This window comes from Cricetulus griseus, chromosome X (assembly GCF_003668045.3).
Source record: "Cricetulus griseus strain 17A/GY chromosome X, alternate assembly CriGri-PICRH-1.0, whole genome shotgun sequence".
Lineage (NCBI taxonomy): Eukaryota > Metazoa > Chordata > Mammalia > Rodentia > Cricetidae > Cricetulus > Cricetulus griseus.
In genome coordinates, this window is record NC_048604.1 from 35,576,879 (window position 1) to 35,602,814 (window position 25,936).

At 39.9% G+C, this 25,936-nt stretch overlaps 1 protein-coding gene across 1 annotated transcript in view; it reads left to right on the forward strand.

Annotated features, from left to right (window-relative positions):
* Positions 1–361: 361 nt before the first annotated feature.
* The window catches only part of Lhfpl1 (LHFPL tetraspan subfamily member 1), a 45,099-nt gene continuing 19,524 nt past the window's right edge, over positions 362–25,936 (forward strand). Inside the window, exons 1-2 of the mRNA XM_027433673.2 lie at positions 362–976; positions 20,362–20,460. Coding sequence (XP_027289474.1) covers positions 595–976; positions 20,362–20,460 — 481 coding nt within the window. The 5' untranslated portion in view covers positions 362–594. The remainder of the gene's footprint in view (positions 977–20,361; positions 20,461–25,936) is intronic.

A 25,936-nucleotide genomic window follows, 5' to 3' on the forward strand; every position in this document is an offset into this window, starting at 1 on the left:
AAGCACACACACACACACACACACACACACACACACACACACACACACACACACACACACACACACACTCTGCTGGACACACTAGATCAAAATGAAACATCTTACACTGCCCTTTTATTTCTAAAATAGGGGCAGGACTGTGACTTGGGTTCATCTTTATTTTTCTGAAGAGCTGTGTCACAAAATCATTTAACTGGAATCCCCAGGGACTCTTGGGACAGCCTTGCTTTCAGACTCTCTTCTCATGATTGGTTCCATATTGTGTGTCAAGACTAATAATTGGACTGATGAGGTTCCATTTGGATTGCCATAGCAGTCACTAATTCAGTTCTGTGACTCTTCCACTGCAGCTTAGCGACTATAGAACCCTGAACTAGGCAGAAGGAAAGGACGATGGAAAGCAGTATCACACAAAGATCCAAATGACATTTGAGAGAATGATGTCCTCCAGAAGCAAGAGCCACATAGCACGCCTGTGAGTCCCAGGACCTGCCAACTCGATGAAAACCGGCCAGTGGAGACTTCACTGTAACTTGTAGCTTTTGCTGTTGTGAACCATCTCCTCTTCCCATCCTTTCAGAGAATCCTAAGACCATGAGGAGCAGCCTTACCCTGGTAGGCACCTTCTGGGCCTTCCTGTCCCTAGTTACTGCTGTGGCCAGTTCTACCAGCTATTTCCTTCCATATTGGCTGTTTGGATCACAGCTAGGAAAGCCGGTATCTTTCAGCACATTCAGGAGATGCAACTATCCTGTGCGGGGAGACGGGCACAATCTGATCATGGTGGAAGAATGTGGGCGCTATGCCAGTTTCACCGCCATACCAAGCCTGGCATGGCAAATGTGCACAGTGGTGACAGGTGCTGGCTGTGCTCTGCTGCTCCTGGTGGCATTGGCTGCAGTCCTAGGATGTTGCATGGAGGAACTCATCTCTAGAATGATGGGGCGTTGCATGGGAGCTGCACAGTTTGTAGGAGGTAAGACTGTCACAGGGATTGAGTAGGTTGTGGAGCTTTGGGTTGATGGAAGTGGGGAATATGGCAGTATGGTAAAATACACTCTCACCTCTTCTACTCTGAGTCCAAAGCTGTGAATGAGAATTTTCTTGAAACTCATTGAGAATTCACAGCAAAATAAGATACTAGACAGAGTTGATAGCAATAGCTTTGTCTCCTTTTTGTCACTTACAGGGTGTGAACATAGTAATATTATCTAAAATAGATGTCAAAGTAGAAGACAAAAGAACAGTGATCAATAGAGGCAGTAGGGTGCTTGATATTGAACAATAGACACCAAAATACAGTTGCATGGGAAGAATACATTCTGTTTCTATAGCTGAGTATGAAGACTGTAGTCAACAGTGCTTCATTATTTATCTTCTAAATCTACAAATTAAAATGAGAAGAGACTTAGTTCTTCTAGTTATGTATCAATCAACAATAAAACAATACCAAGCAAAAATATATTCATTACATACTTTACAGTTTAATACACAGTTACAGTGTATGCAATAGAACACTTCTGAATGTAGCAAAAAATTTTAAAAGACTCATATCCATTCTGCCTTCCAATACCAGCACAATGGTCCAATATAATATTACTGCTCCTGAATAAAGTTGATCTCTGTAAACGTTTCTCTTTGGTAGTTATCTCAGAGGACAATGATCAGATAAACACACACACACACACACACACACACACACACACACACACACACACACACACAAGTGCTAAATATCCCCACCAAAGAAATAGACCTCTAATAGTAGTAAAATGCTATTTATTTTCTAGACAGACTACACATGAATACCTTTTGGTCTATTTCCAAGATTAGCCTCATCTGGTAGCCATTAAATAAATTTACCCAGATTTCTTATGACTCTGACCTATCCTGTTTTGTTCTTTGCCTTATTCAGCCTCCCCTTCATTTTAGTGCCGTCATCCTGGGATGCAGGTAGCTAGAGGGTGGTCTAAAAAGAGCATAATGCAAAATTGAATATTGCAAGAAGAGGATTGGATTATCTCAGTTTGAATTAAGAATAAAAACTAAATTTAGATAGGTAAAGGTATGTGAATATTTGCACTATTTTGTATGTTTCCATGGGGCATTGGAAGAACTGCTGGTAGAACCTACAGCTGAAGGTTGTTGTGACAAGTTTTGGAGTCTTCATCTACTCCATTGACATCATCATTTCCATTGGTCTCACAGTGTAGTAAGAAAGGTCAGGATGCTTGGATTCCAGTTGTTTTATGACATGGACCTGTGCCTGCCTGTGCAAATGAGATGAATTTTTCTGTTTCAATTCCATTGAATATATCCACTGGAAATATGATTCATATCTACATTCCATTCTTCTCTCCAATGACTGACTGCATTTAGGTGGTCTTGGAGTAAGATGGTAGTGAACTTATATTACTCCCAATGGAGTAGTGATAGGAGAGAATTGGTTCTGTATCTTCCATCCCACAGAGAGTATTTAGTTATTCCTGGAGAAACTTCGGTTATTAAAATTCAGGGACAAAGTGCCACTGAGAAGCCCTTGGCTTTCTAGTTCCTTCTTGACTCAGACTCACTCTAAATCTTGTACATATGTGTTATTGCTCTATTTTCTCATATGTCTTAATTTTTCTACATTTTTGGGCCTAAAAAGTTTTCTAGAGACATGAACAGTAGAATTTGATCCCATTTGAATGTCGTGGTACTAAATATGTTGCTAACATTGCTAGAAACCAATTACTTGATTTCTTTTGGAGAGGTCCATGAATATCATGAATCAGTCTTCAGCTCATTTTTTACCTATATTTTTGGGCATGCTAAAGTTAACCCAACATTTCCTTGATCATATTTCCTCAGCAAGCGAAAGTGGACTGAGATAATGTGAACATGGGTTAGTTTCCATCTTTTTCTTCTTTCAAAGACCTTTTGTTTGTTTTTGTTTTTATTTTTAGAAACAGAGTTTCTCTGGGTAGCCCTACCTGTCCTGGAAGTAGTTCTGTAGACCCATCTGCCTCTGCTTCCCAGGTGCTGGGATTACAGGTGTAAGCCACCACTGCCTGGTTCTTTTCTAGACATTTATTAACACATATTATGTCCTGAACAACCATCTTTTTTGTCAGGAGAGTGACAGCTTAGTTTCGCTTACATTTCTAAGAGCATCCAACTGAAAGTTAGAAGGCTTGAAAGTGGCAGAAACCAGAAGGAAATTAGCATCAGCTTCTATAAAAACTGCATTATTAGCTCCTTCTCCTTCAAGCTTGCTTCTTCTCTGGAGCCCAATAGAAACTTCTGTAACCTTCAAAATTTTTCAGTATATTGCATCTCCAATGATCTCATCTATCAGATCTAGAAATTTGAAGAAAAATTTTGAGGCAAGATGTGGAATGATAATGGGGATTTTGACATCTCCAAGATGTCTGAAACAGAATTTTGGCTGGGTGACAGGTATCATTTGAAAGGAAGTCAAAAGTAAATCGCATTTGGCCTCAAATGACTGCCACTTTATGTTCCCTAAGACATTTGTTCATAGGGATATACTTACAGTGTTTACATCTTGTTCAGTATCTTTAAAATAAAGAATAAAGTGGCATCTATAATAATCTTAGAAAGGGCAAATGGGGCTAAATGAAATAAAAAAAATTCTGCACAGCTAAAAAAACTATCATTGGAATGATTAGAAAGCCTACAGAATGGGAGAAATTCTTTACCAGTTATACTTCAGACAAGGAGTTATTATATAGACTATACAAAGAACTAAAAAAATGAAACATATATATATATATATATATATATATATATATATATATATATATACTGTCAATCAATAAATGGCCTAATGAAATGACCAGGCAGTTCTCAAAAAAAGAAATACAAATGACCAATGAATATTTTAAAGTGGTCAACATCCTTAGCCATCAGGAAATGCAAATTAAAATTGATTTGAGAATCCATCTCACCCCAGTGACAACGGCTATCATCAAGAAAATACATGACAATAAATGCTGATGAGAATGTGGGAAAAGAACTCATATTTACAGCTAGTGGGAGTTCAGACTGCTGAGACCACTATGGAAATAAGCTTAGAGTTTCCTCAAAGAACTAATGATAGGAAATACCATATGATCTAGATAGTATACTATTATTGAGTACACACCTATATTTCTGCCACAGAGACACATATATATCCTTGTTTATTGCTAGTGTTCATGATAGCATGAAAAGAAAATCAACTTTGATTCTTAGCAACAGATGAATTCATAATGAAAATGTGGGTGTGTAAACACAGAAAATTTATTCCACTGCACAGACTATTGGAGGTGGAAGGGTACAAGGCTAAGAGGGGGTGGAGGGGAATAGTCCAAAAAGATCAACACGCATTATAATTGAAGACAATGCAATGAGACAGAATGCATTGTATACTAGTTCAAGGAAAAAGGAGCAAGGTTGTGTTATCTGGATTATCCCCAGACAGTGGAATGATACTGCAATAGACGGTTAGACTTCTGTACTTTCCCTGTCTGTACCCAGACAGATACCAGCCATCCAGGCCTCGTTTGTAGAGACTGGTGATTGTTAAGGCTGTATACCATATGAAGGGAAAGGGAAGAACATTTTGGATCACCAGAGTTTCTAGGATTCATTTGACTACTCCTATGTCTCATGAGAGCTCTTGGGTCAGAGAGAGAGAGAGAGAGAGAGAGAGAGAGAGAGAGAGACAGAGAGAGAGACAGAGAGAGAGACAGAGAGAGAGAGACAGAGACAGAGAGAGACAGAGAGAGAGACAGAGAGAGACAGAGACACACACACACACACACAGAGAGAGAGAGAGAGAGAGAGAGAGAGAGAGAGAGAGAGAGAGAGAGACTTCCTCAGTGGCAGGAAGCCAACCATGGGCAGCATTTAGAGCTCCATGCCTAGTAGACAGATAAAAAATAAATAAACAAACAAGTAAATTAATAAATAAGAAGAGAAAGAGTTTTGGGTGTTCGATTTGCGCTTCTTGTGCTGCTAGGGGAAATTGATTTTGTTGCCCTGAGCCTGACTGCTTCTCGGCAGCTAGTGCATTAACCGAAATGTATCAGGGGAGGAGCCAATTTGTTTCAGGTCTGGATTATCTCTGCCAGACCCCAAACCACTGAAGAGATGGAGGATCCATTAAGAAATCCCTCCTCCCCCAGCCTGACTCTTGTTCCCTGGTCTGGCAGCTGCCCACAGAGATGAGTGGTGGGAAATAGGAGAGACAGGAAGAAATAAAGAGCTGCTGGCCTGACTCATACTCAGCAAGGTGACCTGATGGGGCCCTTGGGTCCCATTTGCTCCACCTGCAGCTGATCCAGCTGGCCAAGCTAGGGTCCAGAGAGCCTTCCACTGGGACCTATGTGCCCTGTTCCAACCAGTGAAGGAAACATCTGGCCAGGAGATTATTTCAACACTGGGGATGCTGAGGCTTCTAACCAGCTGGCCGTCCGTCCCCAAGGAAACAATCATTACTCACATTCTCCTGTGTATACATATGGAAGATGTTTGTGAATTTTCCTTTCTCTTCAGTGAGAACTAAACAAAGAAAGAATAGGTGAGAAGTAAATATGAGCAACTTCTTGGCAGGAAAAAAAGTGTAAGATGTTGGATCAGGTTACTTGAGGTAAGCCAAGAATCTTTCTAGGAGGGGAAATGGATTGGAATCACCTGGAATGCTTAAAAGACCACGAACTCTCCAACTCTCCAGGTTATTTTTCCATTTTGATATATGCAGCAGCAGGTGGAAAGCTCTGAGTTTTGAAAACTATCCCCAGTGGCTCTGATGTGGAGCCTTTTCCAAACTGCCAAACAGCCCAGTGCCTTGGACATATACTTTTTGTTAAAGGGACAGAATTTTACACACCTAGACAGTCACCAGTACATTTCCATGTGTAAGGCCATGACAATAGATGCTTCCAGTTGAATGAATGTTGGCACTTAATTGAGATAACAGAGAGCTTGATCTCAGGAATGATACTGTGTTGCTGAAAGCTGTTATCTTTCAATACATATGTACAATGTGTAGTAACCAAATCAGGGCTATGAACATTTCTATCATTGCAAACATTTTATCAGTTACTCAGGTTGCAAACATTGCAATCCCACTATTTCACTATTTTGAAACATTAAGTATAGTTATTACATTTACTGTTACCTTATTGACATACCACCATAAAGTGTGTCACAATCTAGTCTACCTGCAACTCTATGAATTGATTCCATTCCAATGAAAAGAAAACCACTAACCTTTCTTGAAATCATGAATTTCTTCTGATGTGTCACCAGACTTCAAGCCATTTCTTCTTCCTATGCTGAGAAAGGATTTTTAAAGTTGCCTTGGGTTTGAAAATCATAGTCAAGGAGATTTACCTACCAGGCAAGAGTCAAATAGCAAACTGAGTTAGGTTTTTCTAACTTCCAGTTTGGGCTCTAAAAGTACTTTTAAACTCCATTTATTTTGTATATCTGATTTTCTCTCTCTCTCTCTCTCTCTCTCTCTCTCTCTCTCTCTCTCTCTCTCTCTCTCTCTCTCTGTCTCTCTCTCTGTACAACCTGAAGAACTTAGTTCCCTATGGTTTTCTCATTCTGTCATATGGGCCCAGGGCATTGAACTGTGGTCAGTAAACCTGGCATCACATTCCTTTACCTGTTGATTCTTCGTGGGGCTTCACAGGTGTTTTTAATGTTTCCTTGTTTCCCCTTTAGAAATAAATGCTAGCATATTGATTTGTAGAGCAGACTATGAACCATGTACATATGAAGTACCTGCAGTGTTTGTTGATGCAGATTCCTGTGTGTTTGAGTGCTGGCCAGGGCTCTGGTTATCTGCTTTGCACACAGCCTCCCAGGTTGATTTACTTTTAAACATATACCACAAAATGTTTTGAACATACGTACAACCCAGAATTACAATAGGTCAGCGTAGCTGAAGCATTTTACACACCCTAATCACATTCCCAAGTCTCCACTGCAAAGGTTCCTAGCAAGATTCCAGAATACACTCAAAGTGTTTAAGGCAAGTGTCTCACTGAATTGCATCTTTCTGTAACTATTTCTACCTGTGAATATTTACTCATTGCTCAAAGGCCAGGCCCAATTTTAATATCTGTATGTGAAATTTCCATTGATCTTTCACCATCTCTAGCAGATATAAACTATTCTATGATTCTGAAAGAGAATATCAGGTCAAATGAATGAAGACTAACTAGAAGGAAAACAGATATACTCAGAGTACCGACTTTACATTTCTCAGAGTTATATTTTTCTCGAGATTTTTTGTGAGAGAAATACTCTGAACAAGTTTAAAACTTTTAGAAGCTACTATGCTTCTATTCAGCATCGTACATTCTCGATTTCCTGACAGTCTTGATTGGAAAGGCAGAGGACTTGGTGGTAGTGGTGGGGAGTTAGCGAAATGGCTGCTCACTTATGGATGGGAAGGAAGGGTGCAGGTTTGTAATACCCAATGCGAAGGCTAATACTGCCCATAAATAAACACCAGGCACAAACCCATTGGGGATATGTGCTGGAGAGAGGGTTATACAGCTGTCGGGCTGTAGGAAATAATCATTCTGGGTGACTGAGGGTCTGGGGCACAAGTAAGTTAGCTAAAGGGAGTGTGTCAGAAGCTGATCAACCCAGGTCTTTCTGTTGTCACTGCAGGGAATTCAAACTACAGTAATACATTTGCTTTTGTGTTAGCTGCTACATTAGGAGGGGAGGTGTGATGGTGGCCCAGTGGACATCTGCTCTTTCCAGTAGGAGAGAGGAAGGATAGCAATACCCTCCAAAAGGTGTCCTTTGCTTTCTTAGTGGTGAGTGAAATCAAGTTGGAATAGACTTCTCTCTCCCTCCTTCTTCCTCTTTGTTCCTCCTTGTTCCTTCTTCTTTTCCTCCTTCTTTTCTTTCTCCTCCTCCTTCTCCTCCTCCTCTACCTTCCCCTTCTTCTCCTCTTCTCCTTCTCCTTCTCCTCCTCCTCCTTCCTTTTTTATAGGTTATCACCACATAGTCCTTACTGGCCTGGAACTTGCTATATAGAACAGGCTGGCCTTAAACTCACAGAGATCCATCTACCTTTGCCTACTGAGTACTGGGATTACAGGTGTGCACCATCATACCCAGTAGGGGTAGGTGTCTTATGGTTAGAAAGGCACTAAAAGTAGGAGTTAGCAAGAACATGCTGTGGTTGTGCAAACCAGAGCTACATCTCATATGTGGCAGGGCTAGGGTTTTATTTTTTTTTGTCTGCCATCAAATCACTTTCTTTTGCAATTATGATTGTGCTTTAATATTGATACATCACAGGGAATTTTAAGAATGTATATTCTTACTCCATTTTCATTCAAGTCTCAGGATTTTGTTTGTCTTCATGACTGAATAAAATCCCATTGTGTGTAAATGTGCTATGTTTTCTTTGCCCATTTGATTGAACTAAACTGGTTTCATATCTTAGATACCCTGAAAAGTGCTGCAATTGACCATGGGTGTGCAGGTGTCTCTGTGGTATGCCGATTTAGAGTCCTTTTGGTATATATCCAAGTGCACATTTTTATTTATTTTAATTTTTCTTCTAAATTATTATTTTAAAATTTACATACAATACATTTTGATCATGTTCTTTCCCCTTTCCCAATTCCTCTTAGTTCATCCCCAACTCTCTGCCCACTCAACTTCTTGTTCTTTCTCTCTCTCAAATAAACCTCTAGCCGGGCATTGGTGGTGCACGCCTTTAATCCCAGCAATCGGGAGGCAGAGGCAGGCGGATCTCTGTGAGTTCGAGGCCAGCCTGGTCTCCAGAGCGAGTGCCAGGATAGGCTCCTAAGCAACACAGAGAAACCCTGTCTTGAAAAACAAAAAACAAAAACAAAAACAAACCACCCCAAAACCAAAAAAACAAAAAAAGTTAAACCTCTAAAGCCGAAAAAGGCAAATCAAAACAAAACAAAAAGACAGTAAAACAAAAAATATCAAATGTACACTTTTAATCAGTTGCCACTGTCTTGGGAAGGTCAGGTTCCAGCACTGGCAAATGACTTCCCTGTTGTTAGTTACAATCCCAAAGAGAGAAGGAGAAATGTTTGGGATAAATCTAATTGAGGAAGGATTACCCTGTGATTTTATTCTTTTCTTTTTAGTGTGTCTCCCCGGGACAAAATTTTCCAGTTATGATAAAATGTATTGAGACTAAGTGTCAGCCATAAATCAAATATGTGAATGAAATGTGTCTATACTCTAGTGTACTTACCATCTAAAAGACAGTATGAGCGATGGGCCTTGGGGGAGTAGTTCAGGCAGAGTATGGTTGGGACAGGACCTATGCTTCACAGAGACCCCTGGTCTGTCACTAGATACCTCTGCAAAATTGCAAGATAATGACTTGAATTTGGCAGCTTTTGAATGGAGTACTGTTCAACCTTTGGCTTTTCAGCTGTTTGTTATGAAGACAAAGTGAGGAAGCGATTAACAGAGGAATGTGGTCAGAAATTGGGAGAGGAACCATGAGGAAAGTCAGTTGTTTCATAATAACAAATCTTAGTTGAGCACTTTTAGTATCTGTCACTTGTTATTTATTAATCTCGTTGGCTATTGAAATGTATGCATAGGATATAGTAGTTATTATTTCCATCTTAAAATGGAGGGAACCAAGGCAGAGAGAGAGACCTCAAGTAGTTTGCATGAGATCAGGTGAACTTTGAACTGAGGTCTAGGCAGATTCCAGAACTTGTTCTCTTAAGGTGTCAGGATTTGCTCTCTGTCCAGATCTCATGCTTGCAAAATTCCTAAGGTGGGGTACAGCTTGTCTTCCCAAAAGTCATTTTTAAAATTTGAACTCTAGAACAATAGAGCCTGTAATGGTTGGTGATTTTTTTTTAATGACCAGTTGCACAATCTCAGGAATGCCGACATGATATCTAAAGGGCTTTTTCTTAACCACTGAGCCTAAAGCTCTTTTTCTATGCAGAATTCTATGGCAGGAGGAGTTGGAGGGGAGAGAGCAAGGAGGAAAACAATGTCAGTATAATAGTCATATGTGAAACTCTCAAAATAAAAATACAAAATAAATTTAAAAACAAGCATAATGTCTTAGAATAGAAAAGATGCTATTGACTATACCAGATATCTCACATTATCTCCCAACCTAGCTGAGGAAATTCCTTCAGCAGAAGTTTCCCTTTAGAGAGCATGGGAAATCTCAGTTTGTCTTTCTTTACTCTTTGCCTATCTTCCTTCCTTCCTTCCTTCCTTCCTTCCTTCCTTCCTTCCTTCCTTCTCTCCCTTCCTCCTTCCCTTCCTTCCTCCCCTCCTTCCTCACTTCCTCCTTTGCTTTCTTTCTTCCTTTCTTTCTTTCTTGTCTCTGTTTTCTTTCAGATAGGACCTTACATTGTAGCTATGCCTGGTCTGGGACTCCCTATGTAGTGCAATCTCCATAGTCATGATGATCTTCCTGTCTCAGTCTCCAGATTGCTAGGATTAGCAAGAGCCACCACATCCAACTTCTCAGTATTTAGTAACTATTTCTATGGAAACAAGAAAGGACTCATTTTTCCTTTTCACTCTGGTCTCTACCCATTGTGGGTACTCTGAACTGTCTCATATTACAGCATTTCAGTTTAACTAGGGTGAAAAGAAAGGGTATTGTTCTATTGCCATTGGATAAATTCCAAAGTCGAGAAAGGTCTCTGAGTGACCAAGTTTCATTTCTTGGAAAACTACAAGACAGGTAAGAATGCTTTCTGATTGTAAGCTTTCCTTTGAAGGGGAATTAAAGCCTTAATTGAGCCTTTCTTTTTTTTTTTTTTAATTTAAAATTATATTTATTTATGTTTTTGAGGCAGGATTTTATGTAGCCCGGGCTGGACTTGAATTTACCATGTAACCAAGGCTGCCCTTGAACTCCTGTCCTCCTGCTTCCATCTCCCAAGTATTGGGAATACTGGCATGTGCCACTATGACAAGCCTGAATTCTGGACTCTTTTTTTTTTTTTTCTTAATTTTAATTTTATTAAATTGTTAATATTTTCACATATACTTTCCCTCTCCCTCTCCCCCCCACCCCCATTCCTTCTCCCCCACCTCCAACCTACCCCCCACCCCATCCACCCGCCACTCCCCAGGCAGGGTAGGGCCCCCAACCAGGGTTCCACCAAGTCCACCAAATCTTCCTGTGCTGGGCCTAGGCCCCTCCCCATGTGTTCAGAGACAGAGCGAATCCCTTCAAGTGGGATGGGCTCTCGAAGTCCCTCCCAGGGCAAAACGCCAGTCCACCTCCCTCTGGAGTCATTCATGATTTCTAGTTTCCTTGGGGTAGAGGATTATAGGCTGGTAAACCTTTGCTCTATGTCTAAAAATCCCAGGAGTGCAGGGGCCTCCCCATTGGCATCCATGATCAGGGGGCTGGATTAGTCCTGTACTGTCCTCCCAAAGAGCATCTGGGGTCGATATGCTTTCCCTTTTTCAGGCCAACTGTTTCTGTGGGTTTCTCCAACCAGGTACAGACCCCTTCGTTCTTCATTCCTCCCTCTCTTCAACTGAGTTCCAGATTTCAGCTCAGTGTATTTCTGTGGATGTCTGTCTCTGCTCTCATCAGCCACTGGATGAGGACTCTAGAATAGCATAGAGAGTATTCATCAATCTCATTCTAGGGGAAGGGTTTCTAGGCCAACTTCTCCTCCACTGCCCAGACTGTCAGATCGTGTCATCCTTATAGGTCTCTGGAGATCTTCCTAGTTCCAGATCTCTTCTCGGACCTATAGTGACTCCCTCTGATATGGTATCTCTCATCCTGCTCTCTCTCCTCTATTCTTCCCCCAACTCAATATATCTGCTCCTCCATTTCTTCTCCTCTACTCTTCATCTTGTGCTCTTATTGTGGCAGCACCCACTTCCCTACCCTCATGCTCTCAATTAGCTCGGGAGTTCATGCCATTTCCCATTCCTGGGGTCCATTTATCCCTTAGAGTCATTCATGATTTCTAGTTTCCTTGGGGTAGAGGATTATAGGCTGGTAAACCTTTGCTCTATGTCTAAAAATCATATATGAGTGAGTACATACCATGTTTGTCTTTTTGTGATTGGGTTACCTCACTCAGGATGGTTTCTTCTAGTTCCATCCATTTGCCTGCGAATTTCAAGATTCCATTGCTTTTTTCTGCTGAGTAGTACTCCATTGTATAAATGTACCACATTTTCTCTTTCCATTCTTCAGTTGAGGGGCATCTAGGTTGTTTCCAGGTTCTGGCTATTACAAACAATGCTGCTATGAACATGGTTGAACATATGTCCTTGTTGTATGGACAAGCAGTATTTGGGTATATACCCAAGAGAGGAATGGCTGGATCTTGAGGTAGATTGATTCCCATTTTTCTGAGCAACCGCCATACTGATTTCCAAAGTGGTCTTACAAGTTCACACTCCCACCAGCAATGGAGGAGTGTTCCTTCTTCTCCACAACCTCTCCAGCATAGGTTGTCATTGGTATTTTTGATTTTAGCCATTCTGACAGGTGTGAGGTGGTATCTCAGAGTTGTTTTGAGTTGCATTTCTCTGATGGCCAAGGATTTTGAACACTTTCTTAAGTGTCTTTCAGCCATTTCAGATTCCTCTGTTGAAAAATCTCTGTTTAGTTCTGCACCCCACTTTTTAATTTCATTGTATGGTGTTTTGGTGGCTAGCTTCTTGAGCTCCTTGTATATTTTGGAAATCAGACCTCTGTCAGATGTGGGGCTGGTGAAGATTTTTTCCCATTCTGTGGGTGGTCGTTTTGTCTTACTGACTGTGTCCTTTGCCTTACAGAAGCTTCTCAGTTTCAAGAGGTCCCATTTATTAATTGCAGACCTCAGTGTCTGTGCTTCTGGCGTGATGTTCAGGAATCGTTCTCCTGTGCCAATTTGTTCAAGGGTTGTTCCCACTTTCTCTTCTAAAAGATTCAGTGTGGCTGGGTTTATGGAGAGATCTTTGATCCATTTGCACTTAAGTTTCGTGCATGGTGACAAGTATGGATCTATCTGCAATTTTCTGCATGTTCGAATCCAATTGTGCCAGCACCATTTGTTGAAGATGCTATCTTTTTTCCATTGTATGGATTTAGCACCTTTGTCAAAAATAAGGTGTTCGTAGGTGCGTGGGTTAATATCTGGGTCTTCAATTCGATTCCATTGGTCTATCTGTCTATTCTTGTGCCAATACCAAGCTGTTTTCAGAACTATGGCTCTATAGTAGACCTTGAAGTCAGGGATGGTGATGCCTCCAGAGGATCTTTTATTGTAAAGAGTTGTTTTGGCTATCCTAGGTTTTTTATTTTTCCATATAAAGTTGAGTATTGTTCTTTCAATGTCTGTGAAAAACTGTGTTGGGATTTTGATGGGGATTGCATTAAATCTGTAGATTGCTTTTGGTAGAATTGCCATTTTTACTATGTTAATTCTGCCTATCCAAGAGCACGGGAGATCTTTCCACTTTCTGGTATCTTCTTTAATTTCTTTCTTTAAAGTCTCAAAGTTCTTATTGTACAGGTCTTTCACTTTTTTGGTTAGTGTTACCCCCAGATATTTAATGTTGCTTGTGGATATTGTGAAAGGTGATGTTTCCATGATTTCTTTCTCATTGAGTTTATCATCTGTATACAGTAGGGCTACAGATTTATTTAAGTTAATTTTGTATCCTGCTACCTTGCTGAAGGTGTTTATCAGCTGTAGGAGTTTCCTGGTAGAGTTTTTCGGGTCACTTATGTAGACTATCATGTCATCTGCAAATAGTGAAAGTTTGACTTCGTCCTTTCCAATTTGTATCCCTTTGATATCCTGATCTTGTCTTATTGCTCTAGCTAGAACTTCAAGAACAATATTGAAGAGATATGGAGAGAGTGGACATCCTTGTCTTGTTCCTGATTTTAGAGGAAATGCTTTGAGTTTCTCTCCATTTAGTTTGATGTTGGCTATTGGTTTGGTGTATATCGCATTTATCATGTTTAGATATGTTCCTGTTATTCCTGTTCTCTCCAAGATCTTTATCATGAAGGGATGTTGGATTTTGTCAAAGGCCTTTTCAGCATCTAGTGAGATGATCATGTGGTTTTTCTTTTTCAGTTTGTTTATATGGTGGATTACATTGATGGTTTTTCGTATATTGAACCATCCTTGCATCCCTGGGATGAAGCCCACTTGATCGTGGTGGATGATTTTTCTGATATGTTCTTGGATTCGATTAGCCAATATTTTATTGAGTATTTTAGCATCAATGTTCATGAGAGATATTGGTCTGTAGTTCTCTTTCTTATTCTTATCTTTGTGTGGCTTGGGTATCAAAGTGATTGTAGCCTCATAGAAGGAGTTTGGCAATATCCCATCTGCTTCTATTGTGCGGAACAGTTTGAGGAGTATTGGTATCAGCTCTTGTTTGAATTTCTGGTAGAATTCTGCAGTGAAGCCATCTGGTCCTGGGCTTTTTTTGGTTGGGAGGCTTTTGATGACTGCTTCTATTTCATTAGGGGTTATGGGTCGATTTAAATTGTTTATCTGATCTTGATTTAATTTTGGTAAGTGATATTTATCCAGGAAACTGTCCATTTCCATTAGATTTTCGAATTTTGTGGAGTACAGATTTTCAAAGTATGACCTAAAGATTCTCTGGATTTCCACAGTGTCCGTTGTTATATCCCCCTTTTCGTTTCTGATTTTGTTAATTAGTGTGCTCTCTCTCTGCCTTTTGGTTAGTTTGGCTAGAGGTTTGTCTATCTTGTTGATCTTCTCAAAGAACCAACTCTTTGTTTCATTGATTCTTTGTAATGTTTTCCTAGTTTCTACTTTATTGATTTCAGCTCTCAGGTTGATTATTTCCTGGCGTCTACTCCTCCTTGGTGAGTTTGCTTCTTTTTGCTCTAGTGTTTTCAGTTGTTCTGTCAGTTCTCTAATGTGACTTTTTTCTAGTTTCTTCATGTGGGCACTTAGTGCTATGAACTTCCCTCTTAGGACTGCTTTCAGAGTGTCCCATAAGTTTGGGTATGTTGTGTCTGCATTTTCATTAGAATCTAGGAAGTCTTTAATTTGTTTTTTTATTTCTTCCTCAACCCAGGAATGGTGCAATTGGGTGTTATTCATTTTCCAAAAGTTTGCAGGTTTCCTGCCATTTGTATTGTTGCTGAATTCTAGCTTTAATGCATGGTGGTCTGATAAGATACAGGGGGTTATTTCAATTCTTTTGTAATTGTGGAGGTTTGCTTTGTTGCCTACTATGTGGTCAATTTTGGAGAAGGTGCCATGTGGTGCTGAGAAGAAGGTATATTCTTTTGAGTTTGGATGGAATGCTCTATAGATATCCGTTAACCCCAGTTGGGCCATGACTTCTTTCAGATCCTCTGTTTCTTTGTTAAGTTTTTGTCTGGTGGTCCTGTCTAGTGGTGTAAGGGGGGTGTTGAAGTCTCCTACTATAAGTGTGTGTGGTTTTATGTGTGGTTTGAGCTTTAGTAATGTTTCTTTCACAAATGTGGGTGCCTTCGTATTTGGAGCATAGATGTTCAGGATTGAGATTTCATCTTGATGGACTTTTCCTGTGATGAGTATGAAATGCCCTTCTTCATCTCTTTTGATTGATTTTAGTTTAAAGTCCATTTTGTTAGATATTAGGATTGCTACACCTGCTTGTTTCTTGAGGCCATTTGATTGGAAAATCTTTTCCCATCCTTTTACTCTGAGGTATCGCCTGTCTTTGAAGTTGAGGTGTGTTTCTTGTAAACAGCAGAAAGATGGATTCTGTCTTCGTATCCATTCTGTTAGCCTATATCTTTTTACGGGTAAGTTAAGGCCATTGACATTTAGGGATATTAATGTCCATTGTTCGTTGGTTCTTGCTTGGTTTGGATTTATTGTTGGTGGTGTCATTGTGTGTGGATTTTGCTCTCCTGCTTCTTTTTGTGTTTGGCAATATTAGATTATCTATTGCCTGTGTTTTTGTGCATGTAGTTATGTTCCTTGAGTTGGAGTTTTCCTTCCAGAACCTTCTGTAGTGCTGGATTTGTGGATATGTATTGTTTAAATCTGTTTTTGTCATGGAAAATCTTGTTTTCTCCATCTATAGTGATTGAAAGTTTTGCTGGGTACAGTAGTCTGGGTTGACATCCATGCTCCCTTAGTGCTTGTAGTGTATCTATCCAAGACCTTCTGGCTTTCATAGTTTCCATTGAGAAGTCGGGTGTGATTCTGATTGGTTTGCCTTTATATGTTACTTGGCCTTTTTCCTTTGCAGCTCTTAATATTTTTTCTTTATTCTGTAGATTTGGAGTTTTGATTATTATGTGTCGGGGGGACTTCTTTTTGTGGTCCAGTCTGTTTGGTGTCCTATAAGCTTCTTGTACTTTCATAGGCATATCTTTCTGTAGGTTGGGGAAGTTTTCTTCTATGATTTTGTTGAATATGTTTTCTGTACCTTTGAGCAGTGTTTCTTCACCTTCTTCTACACCTATTATTCTTAGGTTTGGTCTTTTCACGGTGTCCCATATTTCCTGTATATTTTGTGTTAGGGATTTGTTGGTCTTGAGGTTTTCTTTGGTTGATGAATGTATATCCTCTAGCGAGTCTTCAATAGCTGAGATTCTCTCTTCTGTCTCTTGAATTCTATTAGTTATACTCACATCTTTAGATCCTGCTCGTTTATCCAACCTTTCCATTTCCAGCATCGCTTCATTCTGTGTTTTCTTTAATGTGTCTAATTCAGCTTTCATGTTTTGAACTGTTTCAAGAGCTTCCTTCACTTGTTTGGTTGTTTTATCTTGGGTTTCTTTAGCTTCTTTAAGAGATTTGTTTATTTCTTGAATATTTTGGTTTGTCTTTTCCTCCATATCGTGTAATTTTTTGCTTACTTTTTCTTCTATTTCTTTAAGGGATTTTCTTGTTTCCTCTTTGAAGGTCTCTATCATCTTGCTCAGATAATTTTTGAGGTCCATCTCTTCTTCATGCACTGTGTTGGGCTTTTCAGATCTTGCTGGAGTGGAGTCCCTAGATTCTGGTGGTGTCATATTGGTCTTTCTGTTGTTGAGCGGGTTCTTATTCTGTCTTCTTCCCATATCTTTTTCCAGTGAGTGCAGGTAGGATCTCTCTATCTCCTCTTGTTACTCTGTAGTGTGTGTGGGCCAGGAATTCAATGTCCGAAGCTCTGGATGGTTTTGCCTCTCCTCGTAGCCTCCTCACTCTGATGGCGTTAGGCCTCTTGGTGGATCGGTCGCCGGGAATGGAATGAAGAGTGGCCTGTACCCAGATTCGGGGAGCTCCTCCCTGCCTGGACGTGTCTGTTTCAAGCAGGGACGAGCCTGGAGGGATCTGGGTGGATGGCGCTTAGGACGAGAATTGGGTAAAAGCAGGGGGTGGCTCACCTGGTCTGCGGTGAGTCCACGGAAAGGGAAGGAAGAGTGTCCTGAACCGAGCCAGATTCAGGAAGCTCCACCCTGCCTGGACGTGTCTGTTTCAAGCAGGGACGAGCCTGGAGGGATCTGGGTGGATGGCGCTTAGGACGAGAATTGGGTAAAAGCAGGGGGTGGCTCACCTGGTCTGCGGTGAGTCCACGGAAAGGGAAGGAAGAGTGTCCTGAACCGAGCCAGATTCAGGAAGCTCCACCCTGCCTGGGCGTGTCTGTTTCAAGCAGGGACGAGCCTGGAGGGATCTGGGTGGATGGCGCTTAGGACGAGAATTGGGTAAAAGCAAGGGGTGGCTCACCTGGTCTGCGGTGAGTCCACGGAAAGGGAAGGAAGAGTGTCCTGAACCGAGCCAGATTCAGGAAGCTCCACCCTGCCTGGGCGTGTCTGTTTCAAGCAGGGACGAGCCTGGAGGGATCTGGGTGGATGGCGCTTAGGACGAGAATTGGGTAAAAGCAGGGGGTGGCTCACCTGGTCTGCGGTGAGTCCACGGAAAGGGAAGGAAGAGTGTCCTGAACTGAGCCAGATTCAGGAAGCTCCACCCTGCCTGGGCGTGTCTGTTTCAAGCAGGGACGAGCCTGGAGGGATCTGGGTGGATGGCGCTTAGGACGAGAATTGGGTAAAAGCAAGGGGTGGCTCACCTGGTCTGCGGTGAGTCCACGGAAAGGGCTAATTGAGCCTTTCTTAACTTTCTATACTTCTCACTGTCAGTCAGGAAAGTACTTCCTCTTTCTGTATTTAAATCCTTTCTACTATATGTTAAGATCCTTCATGTTGGTGGCGCCGGCCTTTAATCCCAGCAGTCAGGAGGCAGAGGCAGGCAGATCTCTGTGAGTTTGAGGCCAGCCTGGTCTCCAGAGCCAGTACTGGGATAGGCTCCAAAGCTACAGAGAAACCCTGTCTGGAAAAACCACAAAAAAAAAAAATCCTTCATTTCTCCTGTAGCCTCACTGGGGACAGAGAAAAGCTGATAGCTACATGCCAGAAAAACTCAACCTGCTCAATTTGATACCTTCTTCAGACAAAGTAGGCTTCTTGAACTTCTTAGGATATCTGTGAGTGAAGAATGAAAAGTGAAAATGAGGCCAGAAGTTCATGGGATGGCCTTCCTTTCACTGTCTGGCTGACATCAGGACTCTGGAACTTGCAGGTTTGCCATTCAGTCACCACGGCTCACCCATCTGTTCCCATGCTCTACAAGTCTCTTGCTTCCTGTCAGCACAGGTGTTCCTTACAGGTGTCTTTTCCTCGTCCCTTAGGTGGGACCATTTTGGTTGCAAATAGTCCAGATTCACTTGAGTCTTCTCAGTGGAAAAGAAGAATATGCATAACATTAGGAAATTGGGAACAGCTACCTATCAAAAGGAACCAGCTTTTGCATTCTATGTTTTCAGTTTTATCAACAGGAAGGGATTTGTCTTTGATGTATCTGGCTCAGGTCACTATTCTACCTAATCATTTGCTCTACCAGTTGCTTTGCTTTACTTCCCCAGATTTCAATCATAGAGACTGATTCTACCTCCTATTCTTATTTTTTCCCAATGTCTGTGCCATCTGTGAATTATATCAGCAATTCTATGTTTTTTCATGCCTGTTTATCCTGTCTTTATTTCAGGACACAATCTCCATAAGTTGTCAGGCTAGCCCCTTGAACATGCCACGTAACCCAGTCTGAAACATAATTCTCCTACCTTAGGTTCCAAAAGTACGTAGACTACCATTATGCACCAGTATCCATTAATTAAAACTTTCAGAATTCAAAATCTAGTCATGCTTATTTCTTGAGGTTTGGCTACAGTGGCACCCATTACTTGCTAACCAATGAATTTGATTTCATTTGATGTCAAGTACCAATGTTTGTTCCAAATTCCTGCCACTAAAGGCCTGGTAGGGTTGTGGGTTATAAAATGTGAGTCTGGTGCTCCTAGCACAGTATGATGGCAAGTAAATCCAGACTTACAACTGTGTTTTGAAGAGTTGTTTTTATTAAAGGTCCATAGGATTTCCCTATAATGACCAAAAAGCCTAAGCCAATGGGAGATAAGTGAATGGGGTTTTCTTAATTCCTTTTCTTGTTCTGTGAAGAAATAACTTACAGAACCATAAACAAGTTTTTTTTTTCAGCTCTCAATTAGAAGCTGTTTTACCCAGCAGTGGTTTCTGGAGTGTAGGTCACATTGTATCTGCAGTCAGGAAGCAGAGGGAGATGAATGCAGCTGCTCATATTTTCCCCTCTTTGTTCAGTCTAGCACACCAACACAGCGAATAACTGGTATGATCTGCATTCAGGGTAGAAATGCCCATCTAAGTTAAGCCTCCCTAGAAAGGGTCATACACACATGTCTGGAAGTGTGTCTTTTACGTGATTTTAAATTCCACCAAGTTGACTGTCAAAGTTAATCTTTACAGGAGTATAGAAGCCAAAGAAGGCTTGGGTTTTGGTTGAAATAATATTTTGAAAAAGAGGGAGTATAGTACCTTGTTTATTACATGAAGCATCCTCAACATGGATGCAGTTTGTAGCTCTGTTATATAGCTTCATAGAGAGTTTGATGCCAGAATAGGCCTCATAATAAGACCTTGTATGACCAAGGGAGAAAAAGTGACTATAAGTGTATGTAAGAGTAAATCAATCTATCTTAATTAATTTCCTATACCATTCTGTCTTTATGAGTTTTTCACTTCTCCATCTATATCTATCTATCTATCTATCTATCTATCTATCTATCTATCTATCTATCTATCTATCTATCTCACTCCACTACCTATGAAATGACACAGTAATCTTGCTGAATTGACAGTATAAAGGAAATGCAGCGATTTAGAAATAAGTGTCAGACTTGAATGGGGGAGGAAGAATTTAACGTGAAGCAGTACAGGGAAGATGTTAGGATGACAGAAAGACTGCTCTATTTTTCTACCTGTGTGTGTGCTTTGCTTTCCAGGGTTGCTGATAAGCTCAGGCTGTGCACTATATCCTTTAGGATGGAACAGCCCGGAGGTAATGCAAACATGCGGGAATGTCTCCAATCAATTTCAGTTAGGTAAGGTGGCATGGCCAGAATGGCAGTGATGGTTTATGTGAAAACTGGCTTCAAATGTTTACCTCTTGGAGAGTCCTCTGTGACTAATGGCATTTACCTATGTCTGTCATATGTCAGCTTGTAGGGGGCAGTGGGTATGTCTGCATTCCTTTACCTTTTTAAACTTCTCAGGGTTGGCTTTAAATTTCTGTTTCTTTAATTCTCTCTCTATGCAATCTATACATTTTTATCCAGGATCTTATGGCTACTGTAGAGAAACTAACTATCGAGAAATTTGAAATATTTGGCATGCAGACAAATTTTTGGTATGTGTTATTTTCCATCATTTACCTGAGGAGGAATATAAAAGAATGAGACAGAAAGTGAGAGACTTATTCTCAGAATTCATATTCCTTTCTAGTTTACCTTTATGTGGTTAGAGCAGAATAAAAGCAATGTTAATAACAATTAGATGCTTTTGAGAACTTATTATATTTCATGCATTGTATTATAACCAGTGAGGACAGCAAAAAGTAAATAGAGCATGGAGCTTTTAGTTAATAGAATCACAATTTAATTCAGGTCCATATATGTTTACTGCTGCACTATTTTCAAAAGAGAAGAATGGGAATCAATGTAATATCCATCAATATAAGAATAGTGAAAATGAGGTACAAAATGAATATGCAGATCAAAATGAAATAAAATGTAAAACAAGGAAATATAACCTGGAAACACAATGGAGTTTTTCAGTCATGAAATAGAACAAAATTTTGATATTTTTAGGAAAATGGATGGAACTTGAGGTAATCAACCAAAGTTACAAAGACAAATATCATATATTTCTCCCTTGTGTAGAATCTAGATTTGAATTTAGGTGTTGCTAAGAAGAGGAGCTGCGCATTGGTGGCACATGCCTTTAATCCCAGCTCTCAGGAGGCAGAGGCAGGCGGATCTCTGTGAGTTAGAGGCCAGCTTGGTCTCCAGAGCGAGTGCCAGGATAGGCTCCAAAGCTACACAGAGAAACCCTATCTCGAAAAACTAAAAAATTAAAAATAAAAACTAAAAGGAGGATTTTTCAGGGGAGGAGGAGGAATAAAAAAAAGAGCAAAAAAAAAGATAATGGCATGTTTGTAAACTGAAAGCAGGAAACAGAATGACTGGAAGGGAGGAGGAGGACTCACAGAAGGGGGGAGGGGTAGGAGGAAGATAGTGGATGAGGATATTAAGTGCAAAGTGTATTGACACATGTACATTAGAAAATGTCCCAATGAAGCCTAATACTTTAAATATTAAATAAGTAATAACACAAGGAAAAAAACCTTAAAACATAATTTTTATATATCCTGCTCTAATAATATCCCCAATGTCTCCAGAAGAGGTACTATTATCTATAATTTAAAGGTTTTAAATGCTGTATATAATCAAAATGGTGATTATGCTATAAATGTTATAATTATTAATTTATTATCATATTTTATTTTCAGACAACTCTGTGAGTTTGGTTTTATATACTAGTATTATTCTGAGAAAATAAAAAACATCACTTTCATATCCTTTCACCAAATAAACAAAGAACTGAGTATCAGTTTTAATGAAGCATCAATTCCCTTTATAGTGCTTAGAAAACTCAGCATATTTTTACACAGAATCATAGACTATTTAAACAAAAAGAGATTTACGTATTATTCGTTTGGGCTGCTGTTTATTCTCATTATGACCTCTGATTTAGGAGGTGATTCAATGGATAACGTGCTTGCCATGTAAGCCTGAGAACCGGAGTTCAGATCCACAGAACCAGTACAAAAAGCTGGGCGTAGCCAGCACATGTGCAACTCCAGTACTATGGCCAACACATGGAGCCAGACAGATCTTTAGAGCTTCCTGGGTAGTATTCTTAGCTAAAGAGTGAGCTCAAGATACAGTGGAAACACGGTTTCAAGAAAAGGAAGCTAGAGAATGACTGAGGAAGATACTCCAACCACTGACTTCTCAACGCAACACACATTAGCACATATTTACACCCTCTACATGGATATACCTTTCCATGTGCATACAACACACACACACACACACACACACACACACACACACACACACACACACACACACACACGCACACCCTACAACCTCAAAAGTCCTTTACCACCATGTGTTTATATATCGATTTTCTTTGTAGAACATAACACGTAGTTATTTGGTCTTTTTATTTGTTTTCCTTAATAGAATGGAAGCTCTGTGATGGAAGAGTCCTTAGCTGTTTTTCATAATCAAGTGATACTTTTTTGCATGAACCCATCTGCTCTCACCTCTTCAATTTAAAGACAAGGAACAAGAGGCCCAGAAACAGATTACTCAGTCCAAGTTTCTTGACCTCACACCCTTGAGTTCTCAGGCTAGCATCCAAATGTTTTGCATCTGTTCTTGGTCAGTTGCTATTGTGGTGCCACATTATAGTGTTGTCCCTGCTGTGATGAGGAAGACAGTTTCTGTGAGAGAGAATAATAGAGGCCATTCTTATTTCAATTGGGGGAAATATTGGGGGAGACCGCCTTAACAAAGTGTGCTGGTTTTTTTTTTTTTTAAGAAGGAAACTGAGAGATTAGTAGTATTAACAGGAGAATTGCAGGAAGAAGAGAGTTCTACACACAGAAAAAGATAATATTCTATAATGTGGGACTGACTTAGATGTTGGAGAACTGGAAGGTCGAAATTGCTGAAGCTGAGTGAGTGACAAGGAGTGTAACAGACAACTGGAGGATTGTGAGCAGCAATCTGACTTTATAGGGACTTACCCCACCTACAGTGTGAAGGCATTTCATGATTTTGTGAAGGAGAGAGATGATGGGGTTTACATCCTAGAAAGGTGGTTCTGACAGAGTTGCACAGAATACCATTGAAGGTGGTGGCGAGAGTGGAAGATGTCAGATGGGAGGATAGTTTTCGACTAGGTAGAAATAAAATAAAAACATAGGCATCAGCTATCTGAATAAAGTAAAGTGGTTACAAATAGAGTTGTCTCTCATGAACATCAGTTGACATGCCAGCATGGATGGAGAAATTCTCACAAGGCCCTACCCTAAGATGAAGAGCTATAGGCAATTAATAGCTGTTTCTGAAAGAGGGAGAATCCATCTTCTTTCAGGATGCACCTTCACTCCCAATTGGTCAGCCCCCAAAACATATACATATGAGCAATATTAAATGAATGGGAGGTGGTATTTATATAGTAATTCATATATATGCGTGTATGAATGCATGTCTATACACAAGCATGCATAAAACAATAAAACTTTTAAAAGATCATGAACTTGATGGGGAGAGTTGCTGAAAGACTTGGAAGGAGGAGAGTGAGGGGGAGATTGTGGAAATATAGAACCCACTTATGAAATTTTTTAAATGGAGAAATACAGTTGCCCCTTGAATCCTCAGGATAGGTTTTGTATTTTTGGATTCAACCAACTATGGACAATTAAATTTGTTAAAAACTTCACTTGTATTACAAATGTACATTTTGTTCATTTTTCTATAAATAATGCAGTATAGTAATTATTTATATAAAATTTACATTTTATTATATAAGTAATCTAGAAATGATTAAAATATACATAATGTGTATAAATAGTGAACTAATGCAACTAAAATGCCACTTTATATCAGGGAGTTGAACATCTGCAGATTTTGTGTGGGTTCCTAGACCCAATCCCTAGTAGATAGTGAGGGACAGCTGTGTATTTTAAAATGCTAATCAAATTCGAAGGTATTAGGTTTGCTTTGAGAAGACAAGAAGTGGGAAGACAAGAGGAGAAACAGCTGTGGTTGCAATGGGAAGAGGAAAAAGGGAAACTCAGTTCAGATGTTTGTGAGATGTCTCTGTGTAGCCTAAATGCTAATGTCATGCAAGTGGTCTGTACATCACTGAGTAATCCAGTCTCAAGTTTAGAAATTGGGAGTTCTTAACATATATATGATACACTTATAAGGATAAAGTATTGTGGTAATAATGACTATCACCTTGTGAAGGTGAGATTTACAAACAGATGAAGTCACTTTTACATGATCTGTTTAGCTATGGAAAATGAGTAAAAGGGAAGGTTAAATCTAAGTCCTAGAAATTCCCAACACATAAAATTGACGAATACAAACTCCTATGTGGCATTTATTATCCACATAGCCACCTTTTACATCTTCCTTGAATCTTCCATGAAAGGGTTATTAACCTATGTCTTAGACGATTTTGTGTTGCTTTAGCAGATCACCCGTTACTGGGTAATCTTCAAAGACAAAAGATTCAACTGAAGATATCAAGACATGACGGGGAAGCAGAAAAGGAATTGGATATGTGCAGAAGGGTCAGGTATAGGTGCAAGGACACAAGGGAGCAAAGATTGCTCAGTTATGACAGGTTGATTTTTCTTGGCAACTAATCTGCTCTTGGAAGGTCTGAAATGGTCCTTTGAAACATTATTCATCCATTTATGATGGCGGAGTTCTCATGACCTGCTAAGCCTCATCTCCTAAAGGTTCCCTTACCTCAGCATTGATCCTGGGGACCATGCTCTTAGCACATGATTTTCTGGGGGACAACCAGTATCAAGACCATAGCAGCCTATTGTTTGCAAAGGTTTTGTGTATACTGTCATAACCATCATGAGTTCTTTGTATTCATTCTCTGATGCTAAATCCTACAGTCTCCCACCCTCTTTCCACAATGATCCCTAAACCTTGAGAAAGGTGATGCAGGATAAAAGGTCCATGTATATCTGAGAATGCTGCAGGCTATTACTCTTTGTACGAGGGGAAGTAGACACGAAATCCTACCCCTAATGGAGGACTCCTAGTAAGAACCTAAAGAATCTAAATACTTCTAATGGAACATAGCTCTTTTTGCATGAAAAGACTGCTATCTTAACACTTAATTCTCAGGTAAGTTCTGTAGCATCTGTAGATGAACCATATTACAATATATTCTCATTGTCTAACTGATACACAGCATTGGCTTGTGGGATTTACAGTGGGGTCTGAAGATGACTTGAGATGAAGAGGAGGGAAAATGCTAGCTTATTTATTCTTATGTCTTTTTGCATGTGTTTTACAGTTTCTTAGGAAGATGGTCATATTAAAGTATAAATAATATCACTTTGGTTTCCTTTTCATTATTTGTCTTTGTTTTGAAACTTCCTATGACAACAAAATTTTAGTAAATTTTTATGACAATAAACAAGCAAGGAACATTATGCATAACTGATCATAACATGCTGTTGTTAAAATGACGTAACCCTGGGACATGAAGAGGCAAAGGGATTTATGTAAAGTTATTCAGGAACTTAAAGGCAGAACACTGACTAGAGTTTGTTTTCAAATCCACTGTCCTGTACATGGTAACATGGCTATTTTTCCTCTATATTAGTGAAGGCATATAATGAGACACTTGAGAATTTATTATTTTATGGATAGTTATCTGAAATATGAAAATAACCCAGTTCTGTATCATGTG